The 27,654-nt window shown below is 39.4% G+C and overlaps 1 protein-coding gene across 1 annotated transcript in view; it reads right to left on the reverse strand.

Moving 5' to 3' along the window:
• Positions 1-23,940, reverse strand: part of tmem163a (transmembrane protein 163a) — a 97,752-nt gene extending 73,812 nt beyond the window's left edge. The window contains exons 1-2 of the mRNA XM_075478960.1: positions 23,380-23,940; positions 15,001-15,120 (exon numbers count right to left, since the gene is read on the reverse strand). Coding sequence (XP_075335075.1) covers positions 15,001-15,120; positions 23,380-23,581 — 322 coding nt within the window. The 5' untranslated portion in view covers positions 23,582-23,940. The remainder of the gene's footprint in view (positions 1-15,000; positions 15,121-23,379) is intronic.
• Between the last annotated feature and the right edge of the window lie 3,714 nt (positions 23,941-27,654).

Below are 27,654 nucleotides of genomic sequence, written 5' to 3' on the forward strand. Positions count from 1 at the left end.
GTCACATTTATTTCCACTTCTGTTTATGTAGATAACTTCCTTGACAGGTATCATAGTGACTGACTGTCAGCAATAATGTACCCAACTGAGATTAAACTTCGCTCTGCGTCTTGTCTTAAAATTTCCTGCCAGTTGTTTTGTGCTTATAGTGGTTAATCATGAGATAAAAAGCATTTTCTTATATGTCACAGGTAAAGTAGGTAGTAAAATGTAGAAATGTTTTGTTCCCGAGCAAAATGATGAGTGCAAAGTTAAATTACTTACTGCATATTCTCATTTCACTTTAAGGTTTTATTAGATTGCTGTCTCAGATGTGCTGAATAAATAATTTGTTTGTGTTAATTCTATGCTATATAGATTTTGGCATCAAAACTAATTTGCCAAACAGAAATAAACGCAAAAGAAAAAGAAAAAAAAAACATTATGCAGTTAGCCGACATACAGTACATATCATGGAATAGCCATATATATGGACATTTAAAATGGTTACATTTGTCCTTCCTGTAACTAAACCAATGCCAATTCGATTCAATTAAATTTTATTTATATAGTACCAAATTACAACAAATGTCATCTCAAGGCATGTCAAAGATACTTTGTGTTAGCCCGCAAAGTGCTTAATGGAGCGGCTCCCATCTACTTGAATGTTCTTACAAAGGCTTATGTCACAACTCGGTCACAGTGCCTACACCACGCTCAAGACAATCCAGACTCTTTTCATGTGTCGTTCCACGATGGTGGAGCGCTACCAGAACATCTTCAATAAACTCTTGAAGACCCAGCTATTTAGAGAGCATCTCCTCTCCTAGCACTGACTCTGTACTTCCCTCTATGCCTGCACTCTATCTCTACACTGTCACCACAGTCACCTCTGACAGAGCCTGAAAAGTGGTTTTCTTTCTGTGTAGTTTATTGTTAGCTTTGATGTTAGCTGCATTTTTATATTCTCATTTGTAAGTCGCTTTGGACAAAAGCGTCTGCTACATGCATAAACATAAACATTAAAAAAATCCCTTTTAACAGAAAGAAACCTCTGGCAGAACAAGACTCATGAAGGATGGCCATCTGCCTCAACCAGCTGGGGTTTGGGAGCCAGCTACCTGACTGAAGCAACATTAGTGCTAAGTTTAAAATACAGCCAATAGCTGAAATCCAGATACACATTTACATAACTTATCTGGAAGTGCTGCAGCTCCACTCCCTTTTCTCCATGACTGCTCTTTTTTAGTTCACATGACAGCTATAATCGTAGAGCTCTGAGGTCCCAGAGACAGCTTAACATTTGTCCTTCATTACTTACTAGATCCATGTCATTCATTCATAAATAAATTTACTGATTTTTGCTTACTTCAGAGGGGTCAAAACACCGATAGGCTAAATAAATACAATTATTTTGAATTATTTGCAACAAGATGCAGTAAATTATTTGGACTTTTAAAGCTGCTACTATGTAGCATAGCACTTTGTCCCTGTTGGAAACATGGTATTTATCATGAATAGCATCCAGCAATATTGAATAAAGTGAAAACCAAGGTATAATGAATAAATGCTTGTGTTTTCTACTCTGACAGACAGATGGTAGGGTTGAGTTTGAGGGATGGAGGGAGAAAGGACAGGAGGTAGAACATGCCGCACGGAAGACAGAGAAGGTCTGGGTGAAAAGGAAGCAGGGAGGGAAAGTAGGTGGGCATGAGGGACTTGGGGAGTAAACACAGAGAGAAGCAGAACTGGAGCATGGGAAGGAGGAGATTGAAGATCTATCGGTACGACTGTGTTTCTGCAGCGACTGCCCAGATATGATTAACGACCTGCAGATATAAAAAGAAAAAAAAAACAGAAAGTAGCTGCGCAATTGAATGCAAACATCTATGTTATGTATACTCTGCCTTCTGTGAGTCACCACTTGTTTTTGCACTGCTATGTAACTCTATTAGATCTAGGGAAAGAGATAATGAAAACTGAAAATGAGAAGAAAGGCAATTCTAATGACCGCAACTAAATGCTAATGATGGATAATGCTGCAGCATCTAAATACAGCACTAAAAGTTGTAACACAAGGAATGATTGTTCTGGCACCTGTCAGTTACAGACATCTGACAAAGGAAAATATGTTCCTTCTTCATTATAATGTAGCTGTTGGGTTCAATAAATCCCATCAAAGGACTAAACCTTGGATCATTGGGCCCCTCAGTGTACATGACTTCAAATCTCGCTTGTTTCTCCTGAAAATATAAGGTTCAATAAGCTTCAAAATTGTTTATTTAAAAAAAGCGTGAAGTATTTGCACATGTTCACAAACCAGTGTAAATATTGTAAGGCTATTGTTATAAACTATTTTCAGCTACACATTTATAACAAGTATTGCAAGTATATGGCACCAGTATAGGTAAGATGAAATCAAAAGTGCTGCTTACTGATGTTTTTTGAATACTTTTCGGATAACACTGGAGCTCATTCAAGCTTCAGTGCTGGTGCTGGTCTTGTAAAAGAAACTGCTGATAAGTGTTCCTTAAAGGGATGTTTGCTTGTTTTTTTTTTTTCATCATCTCTTCAGTTTTTGTGTTTTTTTTCTAAGTGGGGTTGTATGAAGTACTTACAAGTTGTCAGTTTGTTTTATTGGCCCTCAGTTTGGAAAATCAGAAGCTTTCCTGACCAATAACCTAAAGCTAGAGAGAAATATTTTCACCATCTAAAACAACTCAAACCTAAAAAATAGCTAGATATTTACACCACGTAACCTCTGCATCAAACTGGGTTGCAACACCCTTTAGCAATATGGACTGCTATACTTGGACCAAGATTTTTGTTGTCAATATCTATAAAATAGCATTCGCTCAAAATGCTATGAAAATTATTTAGGTTTTAAATTTTTTTAGACTGGAAAAATTAGCTTTTCTGGTGGCCCCACTCCGAGTAGCTTTTATCTTTAGCTCGGCTACCTACTGCAAATATTAATGACCAGATATAAAGCAATGATTAAAACAGCAATTAAACTTAAGCAAAGAGCAAATTAGGCTAATAGGAGCTAAATTCTTCCTTCACACCACAAGTTCAACTAGCTTGAAGATTCCCGGTGGAGTTTCCATGAAAACAAAGTTGATATTTATATTCAGATTTATTGGCCAAGCTGGAGTGTGTGTGAGCTATAACATGCATGTGAAATTCATGGCATGCCTGCAGAGCTTATCATCTAAAAATCTTTGAAGCTTGCACTGTTTACATGCTAACAGGGACCTCCATTGCCTCTCTTGGTGTATTGCTGCACCTCTTGGTGTAAATATTATGACATGGAGATGCATATAAAAGTGCAAAACCATCAATCATGTGGGTCGGGATCTTTGCAAGAGGACAAACAAAGCAGGAACCCAAATGAAAAAAGACATCAGCTGGGCAAAGACAGTAAAACAAAGTATTCTTTTAAACAAATCTTAAATACTCAAATATCAGTCAAAATCTAGTACTTCTCTTGATTTAGCATGTATGTACATGGAGTTTCACTCACTGAACAAGGACTGAATGACAACTAGAGTCTAACCTGTGACGGCAGGGACCAAGCGTCAAACAAGCCTTTGATTGTGCCGTCTCACTGCGTGTCAAAAATAGAATTTTTGTGTGAAAGCTGTATCACGCAGCTACTTGTTATACACACTGCTTGTCAACTCCTGTCTACAGCTAAAAAACTGTGGCATACATAGATATCTACAAAAATATATCATGGTTTATTTTTAACTGTGTTTGGGATTTTATTTTATGTATCTGGGTTAAATTAGTTTTTACAGCTCCACTGCAATGGTGGAAAGAGCAAAGGGATAAACATGATGCAGAAACAGAGGAGGAGAGGATAAATATAAAACTGAGAGACAAGCTAAAAAGCAGAATTTCTGTCTCTGTTGTCTCACTTACTTTCTCAAGCTTTATCTTTTACACATTCATTAGTTTTCACTTTTTCTTCTTCTTTTGTACTCCCTTAGCTTCAGTGCTATACTTCTTTTTACTCAATTTGTGATCTCTTTGACACTACTTTCAATTTTCTATCATTTCTATCTTTTTGTTCCTTCTTGTCTATCTTGGTCTCAGCTTTATTCATCAAACTATTCCTACGTCTCCTGTCCCTCCTCGCACAATCTTCTACTTGTACAAACAACAACCGTTTCTGGCAACGACACTGATGGATCATGTGGCAGCATATTAGAGAGCAGGCCTACAGCCTGCTCCAAGAAGTCCTGTAAGGTAATCTGAAAATCATTGCTGCTGGTGTGCAGTCTCTTCCCATCTTTGAATATGGAACAGTTATTTGTGTGGCTGCTTAGCCAAGAAAAACATAAATGCATCCCATAAACCCAATGCAGATATAATTTACATGAAGTAAAAAAATGTCTCACAAACCTTGAATGATGACTTATACAAAAATAAACACTAAAAAGATTTTTTGGAATGATGAGGAATTCTTTATATAGATAATTGCAGACCCACAGTGTACACCAATGCAAAGAAACAAAACTAAAATATAACATGGTCTGTATTTTTTTCCACTGTATCTGCTTTTCACAGAAAAAGTCAAAATTGTGATTCAAAAAGAATAAATCAAATCAATCCTCTTTGTGTTTCAATTAGAATCAACTATTCATTATCTGCTTACTGTTATACAGTAGCTCTTCTTTAAATCTTGTATGAACATTTACTTTATACATTAGTCAATCTACACATGCATTTTGACTAACCTCTTATGTTTGAATGTTACTTTCCCAACTTAAATGCAACTGTACAACTGTGGTTCTTTATGGTAGGATCAACCAACATGAATGGTAACAGAGTGAACATAAGATAAGATAAGATAAGATAGTCCTTTATTAGTCCCACAGTGGGGAAATTCAAAATGTTACAGCAGCAAGGAGAGTAAAATAGAAAAAATTGGCATCTACATAATTTTGTGAATGTGCAGAGATCATAGAGTGATCATCAACATGATAATAGAGTGAACATGATCAGAATTTTGGTCACCAATTAAACAATTGTTATGAATCAATGTGCATAGTTAGTTCAGACAACACCACAGATATTTCACACCTGTTGGACCAAGTATTTCAGTCCTGGAGGACTGTTTTCAATGCGTTGCCTCTCCACCTTGTTTCTTGCCAAAGGTTTCACAATGTTCAGTTTCTGATGTAGGGATTAAATAACTAGTTGTGTCTGTATGCTTTGTTTTATTTTAAACACTGCTTCAGTGATTTAGGGCTGTAAGTTATCCTGTGGAAACAATTTGAAATAAACATTAAATTCTTCTAATGTATTAAGATTTTAAGATTAAGATCAGATTTATTGGTCATGCATACACACAAAATTTGTCCTCCATTTTTTAACCCATCCAGGTTGGCACCTGTTGACACACTCATGCACAGGGTCACACACTCAGACAGATGACATACACTGGAGCGGTGGGCAGCCATTCACAGCGCCGGGGAGCATGGGGGTACGATGCCTTGCTCAAGGGCACCTCGGACTCGACAAGGTGCTGACCAGTGTTGGTCAAGTTACTTTTAAAAAGTAATAAGTTAGTGTTACTAGTTACTGCTCCCAAAAAGTAGTTTAGTAGTAGTTAGTAACTCAGTTACCACATTGTAAAAGTAATTAGTGTCACACCCATGGACTCACGGTTTTCGGTTTTCATGTTTAGGTTATGTTTTGTTTTCAGTCCATGTTTAGTTTTGCCTTAGTTTTCCCTTCACTTCCCTCACCCAGGTAATTAGTTTATTCCCCTCACCTGTCCATTGTCCTCAGCTGCACTCACTCCCCAATCACTCTCACTCCCTATTTAGTTTCCGGTCTCCCCTGTCTGTTTGTTGGTTCCTTATCTGATGTCAGTTTGTAACCCATGCCACGATTCCCATGATTGCCACGTTTTTGTCAAAGTTAAGTATTTATTCCATGCCATGTTCTTTTGTTTTGTTTTGTTTATAGCAACGTTTTTAGAATCCGGCTTTGCCGCGCCTTTTGTTCGTACTTTGTTTTTTGTCCAATAAATCACCCTTTTCTTTGTAAGTCCGCATCCGTGTCCTCCCTACACCACACCCTGACAATTAGTTACTCAGCAAAGTAACTGCGGCGTTATTTTTTATGTTCTATAACGCTGTTACGTTCTATAACATCTTTAACATCAAATGTGTTTATATTAAAGGGGCCATATTATGCAAAACTCACTTTTTGCAGGTCTTTGTGTTCATATTTGGGTCTCTACTGTTCCTTTAAACACTTTAAAAAAAACCCATCCATCCATTTTCTGTAGGTCAGTAGAAAGACTTTGGTGTCAAGAAAAAAATGCTGCTGTAAGCCATTTGGATGGCTCCCCTATTGTGACGTTTGCATATACCTGTCGAGTCCCCACCCACTCCCCATCCTCTACATTAGTTGAAGATCCGCCATCGTGTATCGAGCATCGAGCATACATGGCTACGAAAGGAAAATCACACATGAAGTGTTGTTGGCTGCACCTGTGGTGCGTTTCTGGAGACTGCAGGTGTCCAGCAGCAGCAGCAGCTCCAGTCTCTGCCGGTGATATCCCCTCGGTGGTTTTCACAGCCACGAACAGGTCAGCCTGTGTGAGCTGTTCCACCGGGGCCAAGGGGGGAGCGCTCCTCCGCGCTCACGGCTCGAGCCTCTCCCGGCTCGAGCCTCTCCCGGCCACCAGCAGACAGGTGACTGCGGCGGCAGCAGCGCGAGGTCCCGCTGAGCTGAAGGCGAGCCTTGGTCCCCCGGCAGGCTTCCACATGTTTTCTCAACAGCGGGACCTCGCGCTGCTGCCGCCGCGGTCACCTGTCTGCTGGTGGCCGGGAGAGGCTCGTCCTCACTGAAGGAGCTGCCGGCTGCAGGGAGCGCGGATGTTTTCTCAACTTATTTCAGGTGGCTGGCCCGGGAGAGGAGCAGCCCTGTTCGTGGCTGTGAAAAGCACCGGGAGATATCACCGGCAGAGACTTCTGCTGCTGGACACCTGCAGTCTCCAGAAACGCACCACAGGTGAGTCAGGCTGGAGACTGCAGAAGCTCTGCACTGAAAACAAATGAACCCATAATTCATAGGGAATAGATAGATAGATAGATAGATAGATAGATACTTTATTGATCCCGAAGGAAATTCAAGCATCCAGTAGCAAGACATAATAAAGCAATAAAAATGTTTATACAATTATAAACACTTTAAAAACAATCTAAGAATTAAAAAAAAATAGTTTAAATATACACTCTCAGAAAATAAAGTACAGAATTGTACATTTAGGGGTATGATGGCTTGTCACTGGGGCAGTACCCTCTGAAGGATAGTTTTGTACCCTTATACTGAAGTAGCCTAACACAGACTGTCTATTGTACCCCAGCATGTAGAAAAAAAGGTACATATATGTACCTTTTACCACTTGAGTACATATATGTACCTTTTGGACCCTCAAAACAAAAGGGTAAACAGTACATGCAGCCAGAGGCTTCTCATGAGCGGGGCGGGGCGTGGCCAGCAACAGCTTATTTGCATAAAAGTGACAGAGCCCTTTAAACGGCTCAATTTGGGAGAGACTGAAACTGGCAAGAATAGAGCTGGTGAAATCTCTTTATGTGAGAGTGATTTTGTGCAAAGAACTTCATGAACATGTTTTGTATAGCACATAGACCAATTCTAAATGGTTTAAATAGGTAAAATATGTCTCCTTTAACTGATTGAAGAATAAAAACACTATATACAGTAATTTAGAACATTCGGTATTTATTTGAACTCAATAGATTGCAGCCTGCCATATGATGCATAGAAATAAAAACATAAATATTGAATATAAAATGGTGATGGTGGTCACCTGTTTCTGACTCGAAAAATCGAGTGTTGTTTGTTTTCGAGTGGCTCCGTCTCCTTCGCTGGGGCTCACGCTAGCTGCATTTGGGCTTGGGGTTGGGTTAGCAGCTGCAGAAGCAACAAGTGTCATATTCGCATGGGTTGATGTGAGGTGCTTCATTAGATTTGAGTTACTTGAGGCAGACGTGGATAAAGTTTTTTTCCCTGGGCATAGCGTGCATGTTACATACACATTCTTGCCTTTTATCTCCACGAGTGAGAAGTAGCGCCAGTACTTCCAGTTAGAGAACGCTACCTTTGAACTTTCCTGGCTCGTCGCCATTGTCGCTGTCTAATGTGTGTTTAGTAGTAGTAGTCAGCGCGTGCAGTGAGATAGCGTGAGCAGGGCATCCGCCCACACAGCCAATCATCATCGCATTTGCAATGGTGTCATCATCCCCACCCCTGCTCTCTCCAGGCAGCATACAGCTGATGTGTAGCCTAAAGCCTACAACCAAATTGTAGTAACACGCCACTTTATATTCTCAGTAACGATAACGGCGTTGTAACGATGGGAAAAGTAATTAATTAGATTACTCCGTTACTGGAAAAATAACGCCGTTAGTAACTCCGTTATACTTAAACGCCATTACTCCCAACACTGGTACTGACACCCCTCCAGCTGTCAGTTTCACCAATCTTTTTGAGTGGCGAGAGTGGGAATCGAACCGCCGACCTTCCGATTATTGGACGACCGACTCTAACCACTGATACTGTCTATTCAAATGTCATCCCACCGGCTGTCAACAGCAAGAAAAAAAAACTGATGTGGGTCTTCAAAGCTGTGTGTAGCACCAACAGCAGATGCACAAATGAACAATCTATTGATGTCTGTTTTTACAGTACATATTTGTCTTTTCTCTGCTTACTTCCTGAGCCTCATGTGACTGATAAGCCTTACATTTTTTTCACCACTTTCACAGGTGAAATAGCAGCCACAAAAGACAGCTCATTGAGAAAGGTTGCAAGCAAACATAGAGCAGCCATTTATGACTAAAGCATCTAAGAGTCAATACAAGTGAAAGTGGAGGAGAGGAGAATAAAGCCCTCATCCCCTCGATGATGTTAAAATACTGCTAAAGGTCACAGAACAGCAGAGACAGAAAAAAGGAAGATGGAGGAGATGAAACAGGAAAAGAAAGAGATTAACCTAAAAAGGGTTTTTAGACATAGAACATAAGGTCCAACTAGACTAACTTTTTTTAAAGGCTTGAATCGAATAAAATTATATGAACCCCTTTCAGGGTGATAATGTTGGTTCATTTGAAATAAATATTTGAAATTGAAAAAAAATGTTTTGAAACTTAAAGTTCGGTTTTGAACTCGAAATTTGAAAATACATTTTTTTTTATCAAAATAAAAAGAAGTGAAGCAAATATTATTTCAGATTAAAGTTTTATCAATTTTTTCAAATACATTTTTTATTTTAAATTTTCACTTTTAAATAATTTATTTGAGAATTTTTCAAATACAAAAATACATACAACCTCACACATTTTGAATTAACAGGCATTCATTCATACAAAGGTAACCATATGAAAAAAATAATCTCTTCTCACCCCTTCAAGGACAAAAAATAAATAAAAATACATAATAATTAACAAAAGAAAAGGTAGAAAAAAGGCAGATAGGTATCGAAGTGTACAAAGAGGAAAGAAAGTGAAGATTGATAAGAAATGCGGTTATGTGGTGTGCTGCTACAAGTTGGGGGAAGTAAAATGTGGCCAGGAGTGTGTGAGGCTTAGGTTGCTAAAAAATAGAAATACCACATTTTTTGCTTTTATACATATTTTCAATTTTAAAAAGAATTCAGATTTTACATTTTCAGATTTGGATGCTTTTAACAATTTCAGATTTGGATGCTTTTTACAATTTCACATTCCTTTTTTTTTCAGTTTCAAACTTTTGGCACTGTTCTAGCGTGAGGGGCGAGGCCTCAGATGACAGGGATGCAGGATCACGAGTGACAGCTACAGTGGCTTGCGAAAGTATTCGGCCCCCTTGAACTTTTAAACCTTTTGCCACATTTCAGGCTTCAAACATAAAGATATAAAATTTTAATCTTTTTAGAAGAATCAACAACAAGTGGGATACAATCGTGAAGTGGAATGAAATTTATTGGATGTGTCAAACTTTTTTAACAAATAAAAAACTGAAAAGTGGGGCGTGCAATATTATTCGGCCCCTTTACTTTCAGTGCAGCAAACTCACTCCAGAAGTTCAGTGAGGATCCAAATGACTGATGATGATAAATAGAATCCACCTGTGTGTAATCAGGTCTCCGTATAAATGCACCTGTTCTGTGATAGTCTCAGGGTTCTGTTCAAAGCGCAGAGAGCATCATGAAGACCAAGGAACACACCAGGCAGGTCCGAGATACTGTTGTGGAGAAGTTTAAAGCCATATTTGGATACAAAAAGATTTCCCAAGCTTTAAACATCCCAAGGAGCACTGTGCAAGCAATCATATTGAAATGGAAGGAGTATCAGACCACTGCAAATCTACCAAGACCCGGCTGTCCCTCTAAACTATCATCTCGAACAAGGAGCAGACTGATCAGAGATGCAGCCAAGAGGCCCATGATCACTCTGGATGAACTGCAGAGATCTACAGCTGAGGTGGGAGAGTCTGTCCATAGGACAACAATCAGTCGTACACAAATCAAAGTCCAGAACTGAATCCAATCGAGAATCTGTGGAAAGAGCTGAAGACTGCTGTTCACAAACGCTCTCCATCCAACTGAACTTCTGGAGTGAGTTTGCTGCACTGAAAGTAAAGGGGCCAAATAATATTGCACGCCCCACTTTTCAGTTTTTTATTTGTTAAAAAAGTTTGACACATGCAATAAATTTCATTCCACTTCACGATTATGTCCCACTTGTTGTTGATTCTTCACAAAAAATCAAAATTTTATATCTTTATGTTTGAAGCCTGAAATGTGGCAAAAGGTTGAAAAGTTCAAGAGGCCGAATACTATCTGAAGGGATCCCTCTGTCACATTTCCTTCAGAAAATGTGGGAACAGCAACAACTCTGGTTACGACAGAGCTTTGTTATGATTGGCCAGCATGGCGACCAGCATGCAGCATTCACGTGAGAATTAACGATATTGTTGCCACATCAGTTCCTTCTGAGAGAATATTCTCCAAAACAGGGCAGATACTCACGGAGAGGTGAAATCGTGTTTGAAATTTTTTTGTTCATTTGTCCAAAGTTTAATTGAGGACATTATTAATGTTAGCTTGAGATTGGTTCTGTTCTGTGGATTTGTTTGAAGTTTATTGTTAATTTGTGCAATAAAAAAGTTTAATTGAAATAAACAAATGTAAGAGTGGTTTTGTCACAGAATAAATGCAAAGAATTAGGCAATTATAAGGTCTCTCATAAAAACACTGAAAGCAAAAGGGTTTTCAACACATAAACCATGATTTTTTTTTGCAAAGTTAAGGTAAAATATAGGCTACAAAAGATCCTAAATAAAGAGCCGTTCGGGAGTCGAAAGAGCCGACTCTTCTTTGGGAGCCGAGTCAAAGCCGAGCCGAACTTCCCATCACTGGTCTCGGCGAGTAGTGCTATAATTTGCCGCTGCCTGTTATGCGTTTGTTGTGTGTAAACATGAGAAATAAGGTGTTTTGAGCATATAACTGAGAACTTCAATTTCAAACATTTGTTTTCAAATTAACAAACATTATGACCCCAAAACGGCTCCATGAAATCCTCTTTTAGCTTTGCCAACAAGGCATATATTAGAACAGAGTAATAACTAAAGGAGGTAAAGAAGGAGAGATGTGGTGGTAAAACAATAAATAAAACATGTAAAGACAGTAGAGAATAGGGAAATAAGCAGACAAGATGTAAAAGATAAAATATAAAGGATGGAAAGACTCAAAGGCAGAGAGAAACTAGGGCACAAGCAGGAGGAAACAGAATGTCTTTAAAGTTGAGCTATCGCAGCCACTAAAGCCCTGCCACTGCCTGCCAGGACTCATCCTGCCCTGTCCTGGTACGTCCCCTGGTGCAATGGTACCTTTTAAAGCTTCTCTCCTTCTTATCCCTCTCTCTCTCCTCCTGCTTCAAATGCACAGCCCTTCTGTCTGTGCAGCAAAACAAGATGAAGCGCTGCATTCATTTTTTAATTTTAATTTCCTAACCCAGTGCCCCGTCTCATCCTGTTGGAGCTGCTTTAAGACAGGTTGAGCTGGGCTCGTCTACACTCAATATGTCTGCCTCAGTGTGAATGATTCCTTTTTTGAGGAGGGGTCACTGTGTTATTCTGTCTACTGTATTCACAAACACACAAGAAAACACACAATTCCCTGGTTTCATATTGCAAGACCAAAAAGCAAAGTCAACAGCTGAAATTCAGGTTGAAACTGAAAGCTAAAAGCTAACTAAAAGCTATTCATTGAGACTCGCATTAATTCATACTAACATTCATGTCAAATTGATCAACTTAGAGGCTGTGATACCTTTTTCCCATTTTTTAAATTATTATAGCCCATCAATAGTAGTTTGCATATTAAGAGAAGGACTTCTCATACAGATATCTCCATTTCTGTTGTACTTACAAACATGAAACTTCCCCTGTTTTCTGTCTACATTCTGACAGGTTTCACTGTGGGGTTTGTTAAATATCATTCATAACCCTAAAAAGATGCCAAAAATAATCTCTCTCAGGCTGCTGACATTTACTGACATAGGGAGCGAAGAAAAGTTATCCTGAATATACCCTTTTATGTGTCAAAATTTTTTTACAAAAAAGTCTTCACCCAGTGTTCAGATTTCTTTTCAGGAAATGTTTGCAAATTAAGAAATATAACCATAAATATATTTATTGTAGATTTTTTTTACTAAATTATCTTGAATGATTATTTGGTTTATGTGTGACATTCATTAGTTTAATTTCCTCCTGTTTGGGAGGTAGTTTATCAATTCTACACAAACTCTTATCAGCTCTTTGTTTCAGTACTACAAGTAAACCTGCATTGTTAAAAAAAAAAACAGGCTTGTGCTTCATCAGCACATCACAGCTAAAACAAAAGGTTTTTAAAGATGTTGCTGCATTAAGCTTAGCCAGCATGACAAAGCAACATCCTTTTCTACACTATGACTGTCCAACATCCTGTATCATAAGACAACTAAATGTGTAGTAACTGTTCTGTCACAATATCCATATGATCACTGAGGTACACTGAAGTATATTTGGCCTGAAAACCCCTTAAAGCAAAAAGGAATTCTGTTCTGAGAAAACTGAGAAATTGAGATGCAGTTAGTAAACACAATGAAGGCATGAATATTAAGCAGTCGTAGACATTTCTCTGATCAGACGATATCGCTGACAGAAGTTCTAAAAATGGTACTGACAAAAAGAAATAGATCATTTATTATTTTTAAACCGAATAACACACTTTACTTTCAAGAAATAAAGTGTACACATAATAATCTAATACATGCTGAAATATGAGATAGTCTGGAGGTTTGTGAATTAGCTGAAACTACTGGAACACAGCTGACAGGAATAGTCTCAGCCAGCGCATGTGAAGTTCAGTGTGAGAGTTTGTCTTTGCACATGAGTCACATGTGATTAAAGCTTCAACAGGAAAGGGAAAACATGTGGTTTATTGCTGATTTCTGACACATTCTGGACAAGAAGTTTGAGCAATTCTTTCTAATGTTTTATTTTCTGATGTAGTTCAACATATTGCTAAACTAGTTTTCAGTCATTTTAACACACAGCTGACAGAACACTGATTATTGGATAAATAAATAATGATTTTGTTTTACTACATGTCAGGAGCCAAACCACAGCTTCTGAACAAATTAATTAAACTGCAGGCGCACTCCATGAGTGACCTCCAGCACAGCTCAGCCTACCAGATGAATTGCTGTGATTCATTCATCCAGTTTTCCCAGCAGCTGACCTTCATCTTGTCAATGTGGGAGCAAAGCACATGCTCTGTCATCACACACTCGTGAACAAAACCACAATTCCAAAAAAGTGAAATTTTCTTGGAATATTTCTAGATTTACAAATAATTCATTCATTGGCAAACCACTGAAACCTACTATTTAAATTAATGATTTTTACATGGTATTCTAGGTCGATGGTACAAACAGATTTGAGAGAAGCTGGGAAACAAAGGACAGGAAAAGTTGCGCAATAAGGAAATTAAACTTTTTTTACTGAGGTGTGACAAATTATAACTTGAAATTCTATTTGAAAATGAGATAGTGTATTCTCTGAGGGAGCACGTGTGTTGTTATCATCACAGTTCAAAAGCCACCAGCTTGGATTACATGTGCTAGAATTTGCACACATGTCATAGGTAAACTGCACATCTGTGAAGGCAATGAACACAAAATAATATTCACAAGTTTTGGAAACACATATGCCACCATCCAGACATCTTTTAAATGTTTTTCCTTATTTTTTAAGCAAATCAAAAAGCACACTTTGCACATATTCCAACAGCATGAGTAAGTGGTAAAAGAGTAGCTGCAAAACGGATGTGTGTGCAGTCCACACCCGCCAAAAACAAATAGTTCATCATGAAATGAAAAATACGAGAAAGGAGGCCCTGAACTGTTAAATTTCAAACTGTCTATGAAGCAAGAACTACAAAACATTATGCTTTCAAAACTATATTAACTGGTGCTGCCACTTTCTAAACACTTGTTTAGAGAACAGGAGATGCAACACAACAAAGGCAATAGCATTTCTCCTTTTCAACATGTATACTTGTATACTACAAACACAATCTGTTTAAAAAATCTTTTGTGCAAAAAAATGTTTTTTCAAGAGCATATCTGGCCCAAACACCTTGACTCTAACACCAAATTTAAACCTGCTGATATACAACTTGACAGTTTTCCTGGAATGTTTAGTAAGTGTTTGGTTTGTCAAATCCATAGTTGTAACAGTGACCTCAAATAATTCCTATCATATGAGAAAGGTTTGAAAAAACTTCTTGAATGGTTGCACCATTACCACTACAGAAGCTTAGATGACAATATTTCCTTTTTGTCAACTGGAAGATGATGCATCATCTGGTGCACAATTATCCACCAAAGTCACTTTATGGCACCAAACACACATGTCGTAATCTTAGAAATATGTGTTTCAAATGCTTACTGAAAGCTGCCACAGCCAATATTAACGTGACCACGATGGAGATCCAGGAGACCCAGAGAGCCTTCTTCCTGTAGCTCTGTGCCTCGTGGGGCTTCAGGCGCATGCTGCTCTCAAGGAGACCTGCAGTGAAACACAAAAGTAAACTCTGTTACAAAAACAATTCTGGATTATTTTTTTGGGTCTGTGAAGCTCTACATCTATGACCCTAATATTACTATTATAAGTAATATTTGCTTTAACTCTTTAATGTCCTGCTCTACCAGTTGGTACAGTTTTTTGTACTTAATATACTCTACCTTGTAATAAATTTGTGAAAGTTAAGCCTACCAGAGCTATCTCGACCATTTGCTTTAGGTACAATGAGTGAAACCATCTGTGAGGTTCACAGTTGGAAAACAGACGGCACCGGATTAAAGCGGGCTTGTTCTTCGCATCCAGCTGTATCTGCGATGAAAAACTTGTGATCAGCGTTACAGTGCCTTGATCTGAAGAGGGAAGATCCTTCCTATCACAGCAGAGAATTGTTCCTGATGGCAGATTAACAATAATCTGCTGTCAGTTTGATTGTACCTTCAGTTTTCAGTGCCAGATAGAGCTGTCACCAACCCTAATACTGATGTTTTCACCTAGTTATAAGTAATGCTTAAAATAAGTATGTGCTACAATTTAAGTGACATCCAGAGCTTAATCCAAAGGGGTTAATATGACGTCGGTCGGCCCACCCTTTGCAGCTATAACAGCTTCAACTCTTCTGGGCAAGCTTTCCACATTTTCAAGCTTTCCCTTTTCCAAGGTTTAGGAGTGTGTTTATGGGAATTTTTAACCATTCTTCCAGAAGCACATTTGTGAGGTCAGACACTGATGTTGGACAGAAGGCCTGGCTCACAGTCTCTGCTCTAATTCATCCCAAAAGTGTTCTATCGGGTTGAAGGTCAGGACTCTGAGCAGGCCAGTCCGGTTCTTCCACACCAAACTGGCTCATCCATGTCTTTATGGACCTTGCTTTGTGCACTGGTGCACAGTCATGTTGGAACAGGAAGGGGCCATCCCCAAACTGTTTCCCCAAAGTTGGGAGCATGAAATTGTCCAAAATCTCTTGGTATGCTGAAGCATTCAGAGTTCCTTTCACTGGAACTAAGGGGGCAAGTCCAGCTCCTGAACAACAACCCCACACCACAAACCCCCCAAACTTTACTCTTGGCACAATGCAGTCAGACAAGTACTGTTGTCCTGGCAACCGCCAAACCCAGATTCCTCCATCAGATTGCCAGATGGAGAAGCGTGATTCATCACTCCAGAGAACGCTCCCCCACTGCTCTAGAGTCCAGTGGCGGCATGCTTTACACCACTGCATCCGACGCTTTGCATTGCACTTGGTGACGTATAGCTTGGATGCAGCTGCTCGGCTAATCTAATTGAGCTAATCTGAAGGCCACATGAAGTTTGGAGGTCTGTAGCGATTAACTTCATGCGCCTCAGCATCATTTTACGTGGCCGACCACTTTGTGGCTGAGTTGTCATTCCAAATCACTTCCACTGTGCTATAATACCACTGACAGCTGACTGTGGAATATTTAGCAGTGAGGAAATTTCACGACCGGACTTGTTGCACAGGTGGCATCCTATCACGGTACCACGCTGGAATTCACTGAGCTCTGAGAGCAAGCCATTCTTTCACAAATGTTTGTAGGTGCTTGAATCACAGTCATAAATCTGATGCAAGAGGCTCAGTAGACATTTATCAATGTGTATTACTGTTTTGAAATTCGCTTAAGGGCTCATTTATGCTCAACGTTAAATACGCAGACGCATACAGATGGAGCCTTCTGTTTGTCCTCTGCGTTCATTTTGTGCGTATTTTGGTACATTTTCAGAGACCTTGCGGATGCGTACGCAGCAAACGGAGCAGTACCACCGGAAATCGTGGGTGCGGTGTTGAGAAGTATAGTTCACGTGCAACTAGCAAAATGCACAAACAAGAAGAAGACAAAAAAAGAAATGGCGGAACTTTTTGAGGAGAGGCTGACCACCGCCGTCTACTGTGCTGCCTCTTTTTATGTCTTTTTCTGTGAAGGTGCATTATCATGATCTCTTCCACCATCGCCATGTTTGCTTTCGTCTTAAACTGACATCGGAACTCGAAAGTGAACTCTGAACTCTACAGTGCCCTCTGGTGGATGTATTGCCTAAACAACCATGCCAACGTAAAGCATGCATGGGAGAAGGTGTGCAGTGAAGATTGACGACGTTTGAAATACTCATTAACCTACATAAAATGAGCATAAATGAGCCTTAAGATGTACTACCCTCTTCTTGTTATTGTCTTCCAAGAGAACACAGACAGAGTAGATCATTTACACTGAGGACAAAACATTGTGTAATGCCTTGAAAACCTTGTTAAACAGAGTATTACAGATCATGGGCGAAGTAGAATCAAAGGACAGCTTCTAAAGGCTCTTTCTTACCGGCCTTGATCGACTCAAATGGAGCTCCATGAGCAGCCGCAGTACACCTCTATCACCAGACCATGAACACTCACAAATACTAAATGCACACAATTATGTAGTCCATTAAAATGAAACCAACAGATTAAAAAAAAAGTTTAAATTTACTCTGTTTCAAAAAAAGTAAACGTAATATGAGTCAAGCATTCCCATTAAAAAAATTACATAATTTTAAAAATGCTTCATGTGAGAGTAACTGTTGAGATGCAAAAAACCTTTGTATGGTGCTAAAGCAGAATAACTCTTAAGTGTAACAATTCAGACAAGACACTTTTCTAAATGGCTTTCAGCCCTTCTGGTGTGTGTGAGAAGTCCTTGCTTAAAGTCGCAGACTACACAGCCCAGATTTCTAGCTGCCTGCGGCTCTTTCATTCTTGTGAAATGTGAGGATGGCTCTGCAGATTCATGTATTATTTATGAACCTGAACTCTTACATCCAATAGAGAGTTTAGCACTGTTGGCTGTCACTGTATCCAGTAATTTGTCATGGCGACTGTCGTAGTGGCCACAAAAAACAAGTGGATAATGGGAGCCATAATAAAGGGGAGAACAAGACTCTTTTAACCTCTGAACCTATATTTTTAAGTGTTTTGAATGCAGTGGTCATTGTTTGAAATTTACCCCAGTATCATTCTGTGCAATTCCAAAATAGCATCTGAAAGGGTCTTTATCCTTTAAATGGATTTGAACCTTAATCAATATAACGTTTGGCAAAAAGTGTTCCTCCATCCCTTTGACTTGATATGCCCACTTTACCCTTTGCAGATATAAAGGGTCTGGAACTGACATTGGGTTATAAATGGAGTTTACCCTAAACAGGTCTGGTTTAATAAAACTTCTTTCCTATGCATTCTCAAATTTTCAATATAAAATACCTAAGTCTGTCTCTTTTATGAAGTTCCCAGAATGGAATAAATAAATAATCAATACTAAATGTGTTCTTCCTTAAGGTCATACATTATGACCTGCAGGATTTCTTGAATCTCTGACTGTGAATCTATTCAAAGTGACATCCGTTAGTCTTGAACCTTGAATCTTCAAACTTGAAACCTGCATTATTAGCCTGAGTTACAGTAGCACCAAGTCCGACATTGTTGAACATTCGACGTGAGTTCACTAAACTTTCCTTTTTCGAAAAAAGATGACATAACTTACCAACTCAAAACTTTTACTGTAAATGGAACACAATTGTGAATGTGTTTGTGTGCGTCAGAGAGCTGACGATTCCCATTTATAAGTTAAAAGGCTTTTATTATATCACTGAGAAAACACAGCTGATGAATGAACCATTTTTTAGTAGAATTACAGCATACACTTTAACCAGAGTTAAGGTACAACTACAATGTGTTTGTATTACATTTCACATTTTCATAAATTTAGGACTAAAGACTAAAACTGATTTTAGAGGAATCAAAGCAGCAAAGTCTGAGAAATACAGACTTTTAATACTTAATATGGGCCGGTGTCTCTTTGCACCAGTGGTACAATAACACTTTACAAAAACACTTTTATCATTTCCTTTAGGTTTAGGCAATTACATTCCTTTGACAGGGTTAGAAATCATGGTTAGGGCTAAAATACGTTCTTTTTACAAAGCAAACATCACTGTTATGGACACCATTTTACTGGATATCTTAGTTACATTTAAACAGCATCTTTTGACAAATGTTTGTAATTTCTCTCACTACCATATAAGGTTGTATATTATTTGAATCTAAATCTAGGTTGCATCTGACAGCATGAACAAACACCAAATGGTCATAGATTCGAGAGGAAAACAGTGTCTCTTTAGGTCTCAAAATTTAACCAAGACATAAGTGAAATCATTTATTCCACTGCAGGCCAGTCTCCCCAGAAATCATGGAACATATACATTTGTCCACTTGTCCAAATTGTAATAGTATCACAATCCATTGTAAATTGGAAGACGATATATCTCTAACCTGTTGTTTTCTGTAGGACAGCATTCATGTGACGTGAAAGGAACTGCGAGTTATGAACAGAAAAATGTGTAGATCTTTGCCACATAGGATGTTGTAACTGTCTAACCATATATTTTGTAACATGTAGACCTAACCATGCACATTAATTCTCATCGGAACCATGTATTTTTAATGCCTAATTCTAAGTATTTATGGGGGAGAGCACACCAGAAAAGTAAGGAATGAGCCTTCTCTTTAAAAAAGGGCTGACGGTTCAAAAAGGTCTACAGATTAGCGCTGTCTCTCTGACCACCTTACAGTTGAAGAGTTTTTGAGCAATAGAATGCTAGTAACACACAGCACGTCAACAGTGTAGGAACACGTAGAGAAGTAGGATGTTGACGTGATGAAAAGATATTTAATCTATATCTGAGTAGGGAAGAGTTATGAGTCTTTTGAGCCTTTAATGTTAAACAGCAATCTTTTCTGCCATGCTCCATTGTAGCTATTTCATGATCAGTCATGAGATCATGTTGCCCTTTCCTACCCCTCCTACCTTAGAGTGAGCTCCAAGTGCCAAATATTACTGCAGCCTGTCAGTCACCCTGAAGCAAAAGGACACCTTTGTGTTGCTGTTGGAAACTGTATGGTTAGTATGGTTTAGGTGCAAACCATAGACAGATAGTCCAGACAAGAGCCCCCAGGGGAAGTTGCACCACCCACTCGGATCCGTCACTAGCTTCCTTTCAATGATGTACTGCTTGGCCCAACTTTGTTGTTAAAATTCATGCAGTTTTTAGTGAAAAAAAAAGGTCAACTTCAAATTTGTTGGATATGAAGCTCAAAGTTTTTTAAAAAGTACATTATTTCAACTTAACAATATGTTATGTTACTGGTATTAATAACAACCCAACAAACAGAAAGGGGTTTTTTTGTTTTTTTTTCAATTATTTTCTGACCAAGAAATAAAAACACTCCACCCTTTAATTACCATTATATAATTCTGATAAACAGCTGAATACAAATGAAATACTGATCATATTATCAATGATTATAGCTGGATCTGTCATAACACAGAACCTCAATGATCAAAATTGCACATATGGCATTTAATAAAGGCTACTCTAAAATATTAAAGAACAAATAATATTGTGATGCCCCCACAGAGAAGTTGATGGACTTTGAGAAGACATAAACTTTGTTAAATGCTAAACTAGCTTATCAGCACGCGTGTGTGTGTGTGTGTGTGTGTGTGTGGCAGAGGGGGGAAGTGAGACAGTGTGGTAAATCACACTGCTCACATGATCCCCGTCTAGGAGAACAGACAGAAGGCATGTGTTCAACATCTCCTTGCTGCCTACATCTCTCTGTGACTCAAGCACAGGTTTGTGTGTGTGCATGTATGTTTGACACTTGTCTTTGTCACAGCTTTCTTTTAATGAATATCCGGCATGTAGCTCAAATTCTTTATAACACAATACAAGCATAAGAAGACATTTATGAGTGAATGCTAATAACTCTGGGAGTAGTGTGTGGGATTATTTTTATTCCTGAACAATCTGAAGCCCTGATTAAAAAAAAGGAAGACTTTACAAAGAGTTTCACTTTACCATATATTATGTCTATGCCTGAGCAAGAGACATTTCTTTGTGAGTATATTTACTAACATTATCATGAGGGGGATTTTGTACAAGACTAATAAAAAGTTTGAATATGTCCACCTATTCAAAATGAATGGTTAGATGTCACTAAATTGCTGTTAGTGCAAATTGAAAAGAGATGAACATTTTGCGGATATGATAAAAATACTATGTGGAACTGTATATGTATCATTAGGCTTGTATTTGTTTAAATACTGCTTTCAATGTTGTTTCAGTTTCATGGCCAATACTTTTCCACCAGTTATTTGCACCACAGTAATATAACAGGTATAACATATATTTCAAGGAGCACACCACAAATTTATTGAATTCATTTGTGAAATGTTTTTTTGTACAGACATGTTGTGCAAGGTTATTATTCCTTGCAAAAGTGCACCCGACTGGGCATCACTGAAGCACAGGTTTTGTTATTGTATTGGAATCTGCTTGGACGGCGCATTCCATGAAAGCTCAATAGACTGGGCCCACAGAATGAGGTATTCCACACAATCCCATTACAACAAAGTTAAATTAAATACACAAGGCTGCTAATTGGAGGGTATGTTCAAGTCCACACAAAGCCTCATGTGCACCATCAGGGGACCATTACTGACTCTTGTGTGCTTCGGACACTCAAAGTACAATATCCTCCCATAGATTGGCATCTTGTGACAGTACCCTCTATTGGCTGCAGTAATTATGACAGTCATAGTGAAAGTAAGAAATAAAGGGGAAAATAAAGGCAAAAATTCTGCATCAGGAGAGAGGTTGGAATGGATGGATGGGCTGACAAACTATTACATTGCTGTTTATTTACCATGTTAAGCAAAAAGACAATATTAATTTTAACCAGATCTGTTCAGCAAGCATAATCCTTTGTCTTTGGAATAGAAATCCCATTCTACAATTACTAAACTTTCCACACTCTGTTCTCTGCAAAGATGCAGCTTCAGTTTCATTATCACATCAATGAGCTGTTTCTATGTGTTCATATGTGATGACGTCCACTTTCAAAGTCTTGCTAGTGTTTACGTCATCACAGCAGAGTCCTAAAAGTTGGAAGCAAGGGATGGTGGTAGGCCCTAATCCACAGACCTTTATGCAACAGATTCTAACACAAACCATTCACACTTTGTGTTAAAAGTTAATCTACATGGTACATGGTTAGGTTAAAATGTTTAAAAATATGATCAGAAGTCACCGTTCCCCTCATGTTCTGTGAATGCTGCCCAACATGAAGTAACAGCTTAGGGATGCCATATCATCATATACAGCCACTGATTGTGACACTTTTTAGACATGTGGACTAATGTACCTTTTACACGCTACTGAAATCAGGGTAGATTGGTTTCAGCACACACTACACTTTTCTCAACAAAAGGTCTGCAACTAACATAAATGTAGGGGTTTACTGTTGTTTTTAGCCTTGTGCTGTTGTTTTGGCAGCCTGTCTGAGGGGCACTCTAACTCTCATTTAGTGTCAGGTAGAATAAGCTGCAACTCCATCGACACTGAACTGGATGAAAAGGGTAGAGGAAATGGATGGATGGATAGATTGACTAATAGATGGATGAGGCTACTCTTCTTTCAAAGAATTTAGAAATCTGCCAATTGAAAGTAAAAAGAAAAATATTTTTTTACAAAATGGCTTATGAGCAACTCTAAAAATATTCCAAAACAATCTAAATTAACGGTCACAACACATTCATGCTCATCACTTAAAAAGTAAGTGAAGTGAGGAGGCATTATTCAATTGATTTAGCAATTGACCTTTAAATCCAGATATACTGAATATGAAATATACTTAACAAACTTTAACAAAATATTTAACCATATTTGTGTCCACTGGAATGTTTAGTTTCACAGATAATGAATGCCTCGAAAATGTACTTCAGCAAATGCAAATGCACACTTGAGGGTTTGTTAGACTTGCATGTGACTGGTACCAGAATCCAGTCTTAATGCAGACTGAGTTTGTGGGCCTCTGGTTGCATGATTAAAGACTAGAAATTCCCACCGGGAACTCATATGCATCTGGAAGAAATGATCATGAACGGATGAGTCTGAGGTTCTGAGGTTGATTTTTAAGCCTTGAACTAAACTTTTGAACAGCTTTAAATATGAATCCTGCTGATGTATGACTATCATGCATTATTCAAAGGAGCAGGCCAAAAATATCCGTCGAGGGTAAAAATAACCACCCAATCTCCCCTCACCCGTCTCTCTCACGCTCACACACGCACGCTTTCCACCCCAACGCACAAGAACATTCCTAAGTTTTAAAATAGATTTCTTATCCAAATATTAAGTTACCTTCTCCATCCACATTATCTGTGATCTTCATCTCCTGGTTCACGGTGAACGAGTCGGGCTCGGTGGGGCTCTTGGCTGGCTGCTGGTGGTGGTTGGTGAAGCCATCCGCGGCGCATTGGCCGTTCCGCACTGTGGTGGGGCAGGGATCCACAACAGTCGGGACCGGGACAGGGTAGGACTCTTGGGTAACCTGGTCTGTCATTGTTGCTTCTGTTGTTTCGTTTTCAGCTTCAGATGAATTTGAGGAAGATGGGGTGGGGAGTACGGGGATTCACACCGGTTCGTTAAGTGCAGCAGCCATCTAGCGCGTCCTATAAGCCACCGGTGTCGACTCAGTTGCGCAGAAGGCGGGGGGAAGAAGGTGGGGGGCGGCAGGAAAGATAGCTGGCGATAACAGCAGATAGGAGACAAAGGATTTATCTTCGCAGTATTGATAATGACGCAACTCCCTCCATGAGATGTCAAAACTACAAGTTCACTTTAGATACGATGTCCGACAGAACCAGATAGAGACAATTTAGGGTTAGATCCGACGATGCAATAAATCTGATCTGCTGTGACTGTGGCGGGCGGTGCCAGCAAGTTTTTTTTTTACCCTCCTCCCCTTTCTTCTTTTCTCCTCCTCTCATAACTCGGCATCTAATTCCCATACAGAAACACTTCATGTAGGATTTATAACCCTGAGTAGCCCAATGCCTGTTTCCCTTGAAGTTTTTAACGATATAAAACATCATCCATGTCGATCTCTAGCAGCTATTAAGCAGCACAATGCGTTATGTTACAACAGCAAAGTTTTTGGATGACACACGCAAAAGGTATACTTGGACACATGAGGTCACATTATATTAATTAACCAGCAAGAAAGACCAATCCGCAGGTGTGCGAAGGTGAGGATGTAAATTAAAGCCTGAAAAATCAGATTAGTAGAATATAATCGGGATATTTGTTTCCGCTGGCACTCGGTCAGCGACTTTCAGCTGTGCAGCCTAGTTACACTTACGGCTAATTGAAAGCCAGGTGGGACTGTATCATCTGTCAGCATATACGTGAGTATGAGAGTAGACCAAACATTGACTCAGCACGAGGCGGGCGAACAACCAAGATGCGGTTCTGGGAGCGCCAACAGGGTCGTCACTTACAGGGGCGATCACAGGGTGCATGTCCCATGCACATTTTGAGGAGTCGGTATTTGAGCCCTCATTTGGAGGGTATAATATCGAAATAATTCAAACTTTAAACTAAAAAGACATTCAAAGAAAAGATATGCGTTGAATTTTGAAGATGTTCTACATTACTGTTAAAGTTATACTGAATGGCAGCAATAAATAAATAAATACAGATTTCACCTTTTTCAGCACAAATACATCATTTTCTGCCATATAACTATTTGAACTTTTTTTCAGTACACTCCAAAATAGCCCCAGAAGTTCTGACTGGGGTGCATGAGGACCTACTGCCACCGTCTCTGGCTCTGGTCTCTGCCTCTCTGGTCAGTGCCTGAGTGTGTTCATTCCCTGCCATTTCTCTCCCCTGCTCTCTCTAAGCAGCCTGCAATCAACTCAACTACACTCACCTGTTCTCCTCCTTTCCAGCATATTGGATTTTTGGATTGTGGATTTCAGATCTGGCTTTTAATATCTGTCTCTTGGATTTCTGGATTTTCTGATCTGTTCTGTGTCCCTGCTCTACTCAGACATGTGTATGACCCAGCTTTTCATTAGGCCCGAGCAGCTAAGCGCTGCGGCCTATTGTATCTGAAGGATTTCACTATTGTTCTTCTTCGCTATGATTTTTTTTCTTCTCCACGTGGAATCGCAAATGGGGAGGCCTAAACATATTCGAAAACTCACCAAACTTTACCCAAAATTGTCCCCCGTGTGAAATCACATGATTTTAATGGAGTCGAAAGTGGGCATCGCCAAACTGCTCTACAGTGCCACCTAACGTGAGATAGCCCGAACCGTACATCGTAGAGATCTGAAACTCGGTATGTATGTAGATCGCCTCAAATCAAGAACAAAAGTCTCTTGGAGACTCTTGGTAGTTAAGGGATGGGGGAGCAAAAGTTATCAGAAATCTTGAGTTTTTGAGCATGTTTAGGGGGCTTGGCCAAGCGGCGAACTTGGCGTACTCGCCAGTGTAAACGAAACGCTAAAAAGTTCAATTTGCACCAAACTTGGTATGACTCATCCATGTTGGATGCCCGACGATCCTACGTGGTCATATGCTGACATCATATAAGCTCCGCCCCCTAAGAACAGGAAGTCACTTTTTTTCCTTGGAAAGCTCCATCTCTTCACCTAATCAACATGATCTTGTGTCAGAATACAGATAACAAGTTGGTCTCACTTGCTTTAAAGGGATAATCCGGCGTAAAATGCACTTTAGATCAATTTACGGGATGTTGGGAGTACATATGTTGAGTTGACATCAAAATCATGTCATTCGGATGTGTTTTGAGAATTTCGATTTGACCGTTTTTAGCCAAAAGTCGTTAGCCTGGAAGTGATGAGGGCATCGAGTATTGCCGCTACAAAACGCTATTTTTATACCTCTTCTACAGCTCTAAACAACATAACACTTACGTGGTAGTGAGTAGAGGGTCCCTAAAGCCAAACCGAAGTGTCCCAAGGTCTTCATGTGGTCGGATATAGAGTCCAGAATGAATTTAATCAAGCCAGTACCTTTCCGGAAATGTTGCTGCTGCAGCTGCCGCTTAAGACCGTGGTGAAGTTGGTTTGATATTGGTTTGAAAAAAAAGACACCTTATTTCCTTATTGTGAATATCTGTCGAATATCCAATATCAAACCAACTTCACCCCTAGATCATTTAAACAGCTATTTCTCCTTGAGACATCATCCGATCTGCACCATATTTTTTGTGCATCATTACGGAGCAGCGCTTGACACATTGGTGTGGTACATGTTTGACGTCACTAAACCCCGCCCCCACAAAACAGGAAGTGACGGTAACTCCTGTCTGGAAGGTGAGATATCGCTCCAACTTTGAACATGTGCCACTGGTGTCGTACTGTCGTTAACTGAAGGTGATTTGGGAAATTCGTCGCACGCTCCGCCCGGTGGACGGGTGCAAGAGACGCGTGACAGCGTTGATGACCACGTCGGGGCGGCGGTGCCGGTACTCAGGCGGTCGCAAGGCCGGAGCGGTGCTTGGCTGCGAGGGCTGATATCACTGCTCGCAGTTTTAATTTTGGACTTATTATGAAGGATTTCGGATTGGATTATTTTTATCTTCCTCCTCCCATGTCTGTCCTCTGCATTAAATTACCTCATCTCCAAGTCTATCCCCAGGCCATGTTTCCTCCTGGAAATCATTTACACAGCATTCCCCAATGAATCTACTCACCTGCAGATTCCCTCATCTACACTCCTGTGAGTACCAAGGTTTCTCACATCCAAATATCCATCATTATACTGGTCAGATTCAGACTTCATGGATGGAGATATTGCTAAAAGTCTCAATCTCCAGTTTCAGCCGCTGCTTCAACCAGTTCAGGTTAAGGTGCTGGATAATCACATCATTAATTTCTGTTCACTCTGTTCTAAACCCATTCATCTCTTTATAGATGATCAACAGGAAGATATGATGCTCCTCCTCATCGTCCGCTGGTTCTGGGTGCCACTTGGTTATGCAAACACAGCCCTCACATTGATTGGACTTCTTGCAAAATAATCAGTTGGGGCCTCTCTTGTGTCAGTTGCATTGTATGAAACAAATAGTTAGGAGGATCTATATCCTGTATGACTGATGAGACAGATAGTTAACGTCTGATTTTCTTTTTCGTGAGATGTTAATGTTGTATTGGGTAACTAATTTTGCAGACGATCTGTTTCTATAGATTAATTTTGTCCTGAGGGAAGGCCAGGTAAAATGAGATTTTCTTCTTCCTGCTCCTTTCTGGTCATGGAATATGTTTTCGTTAATAGTTAATAGTTTTTTTTTGTTGTTGTTTTTTTTGTTTTACTTGATTATTGCTCTGATCAGAAATAATAAAGAAAGAGATATTCTTGTCTTCATGTTGTTTCTTCTGTCTTGGCTCCACCAACCTCAGTTAAGACTGAGTTTCGAGATCTTTCTCAGGTACCTGAAGTCTATCTGGTTCTCAAAGAAGTCTTCAACGAGACCAAAGCCACATCTCTTCCTCCACACCATCCCTATGATTGTGCAATTGACCTGTTACTTGGAGCCACTTCCCTTGTGGGCGTTTGTATTCTCTCTCACAACAAGCAATGAAAAAATATGTGAAAGAAGCT

The sequence above is a fragment of the Odontesthes bonariensis genome, chromosome 12 (genome assembly GCF_027942865.1).
Source record: "Odontesthes bonariensis isolate fOdoBon6 chromosome 12, fOdoBon6.hap1, whole genome shotgun sequence".
NCBI lineage: Eukaryota > Metazoa > Chordata > Actinopteri > Atheriniformes > Atherinopsidae > Odontesthes > Odontesthes bonariensis.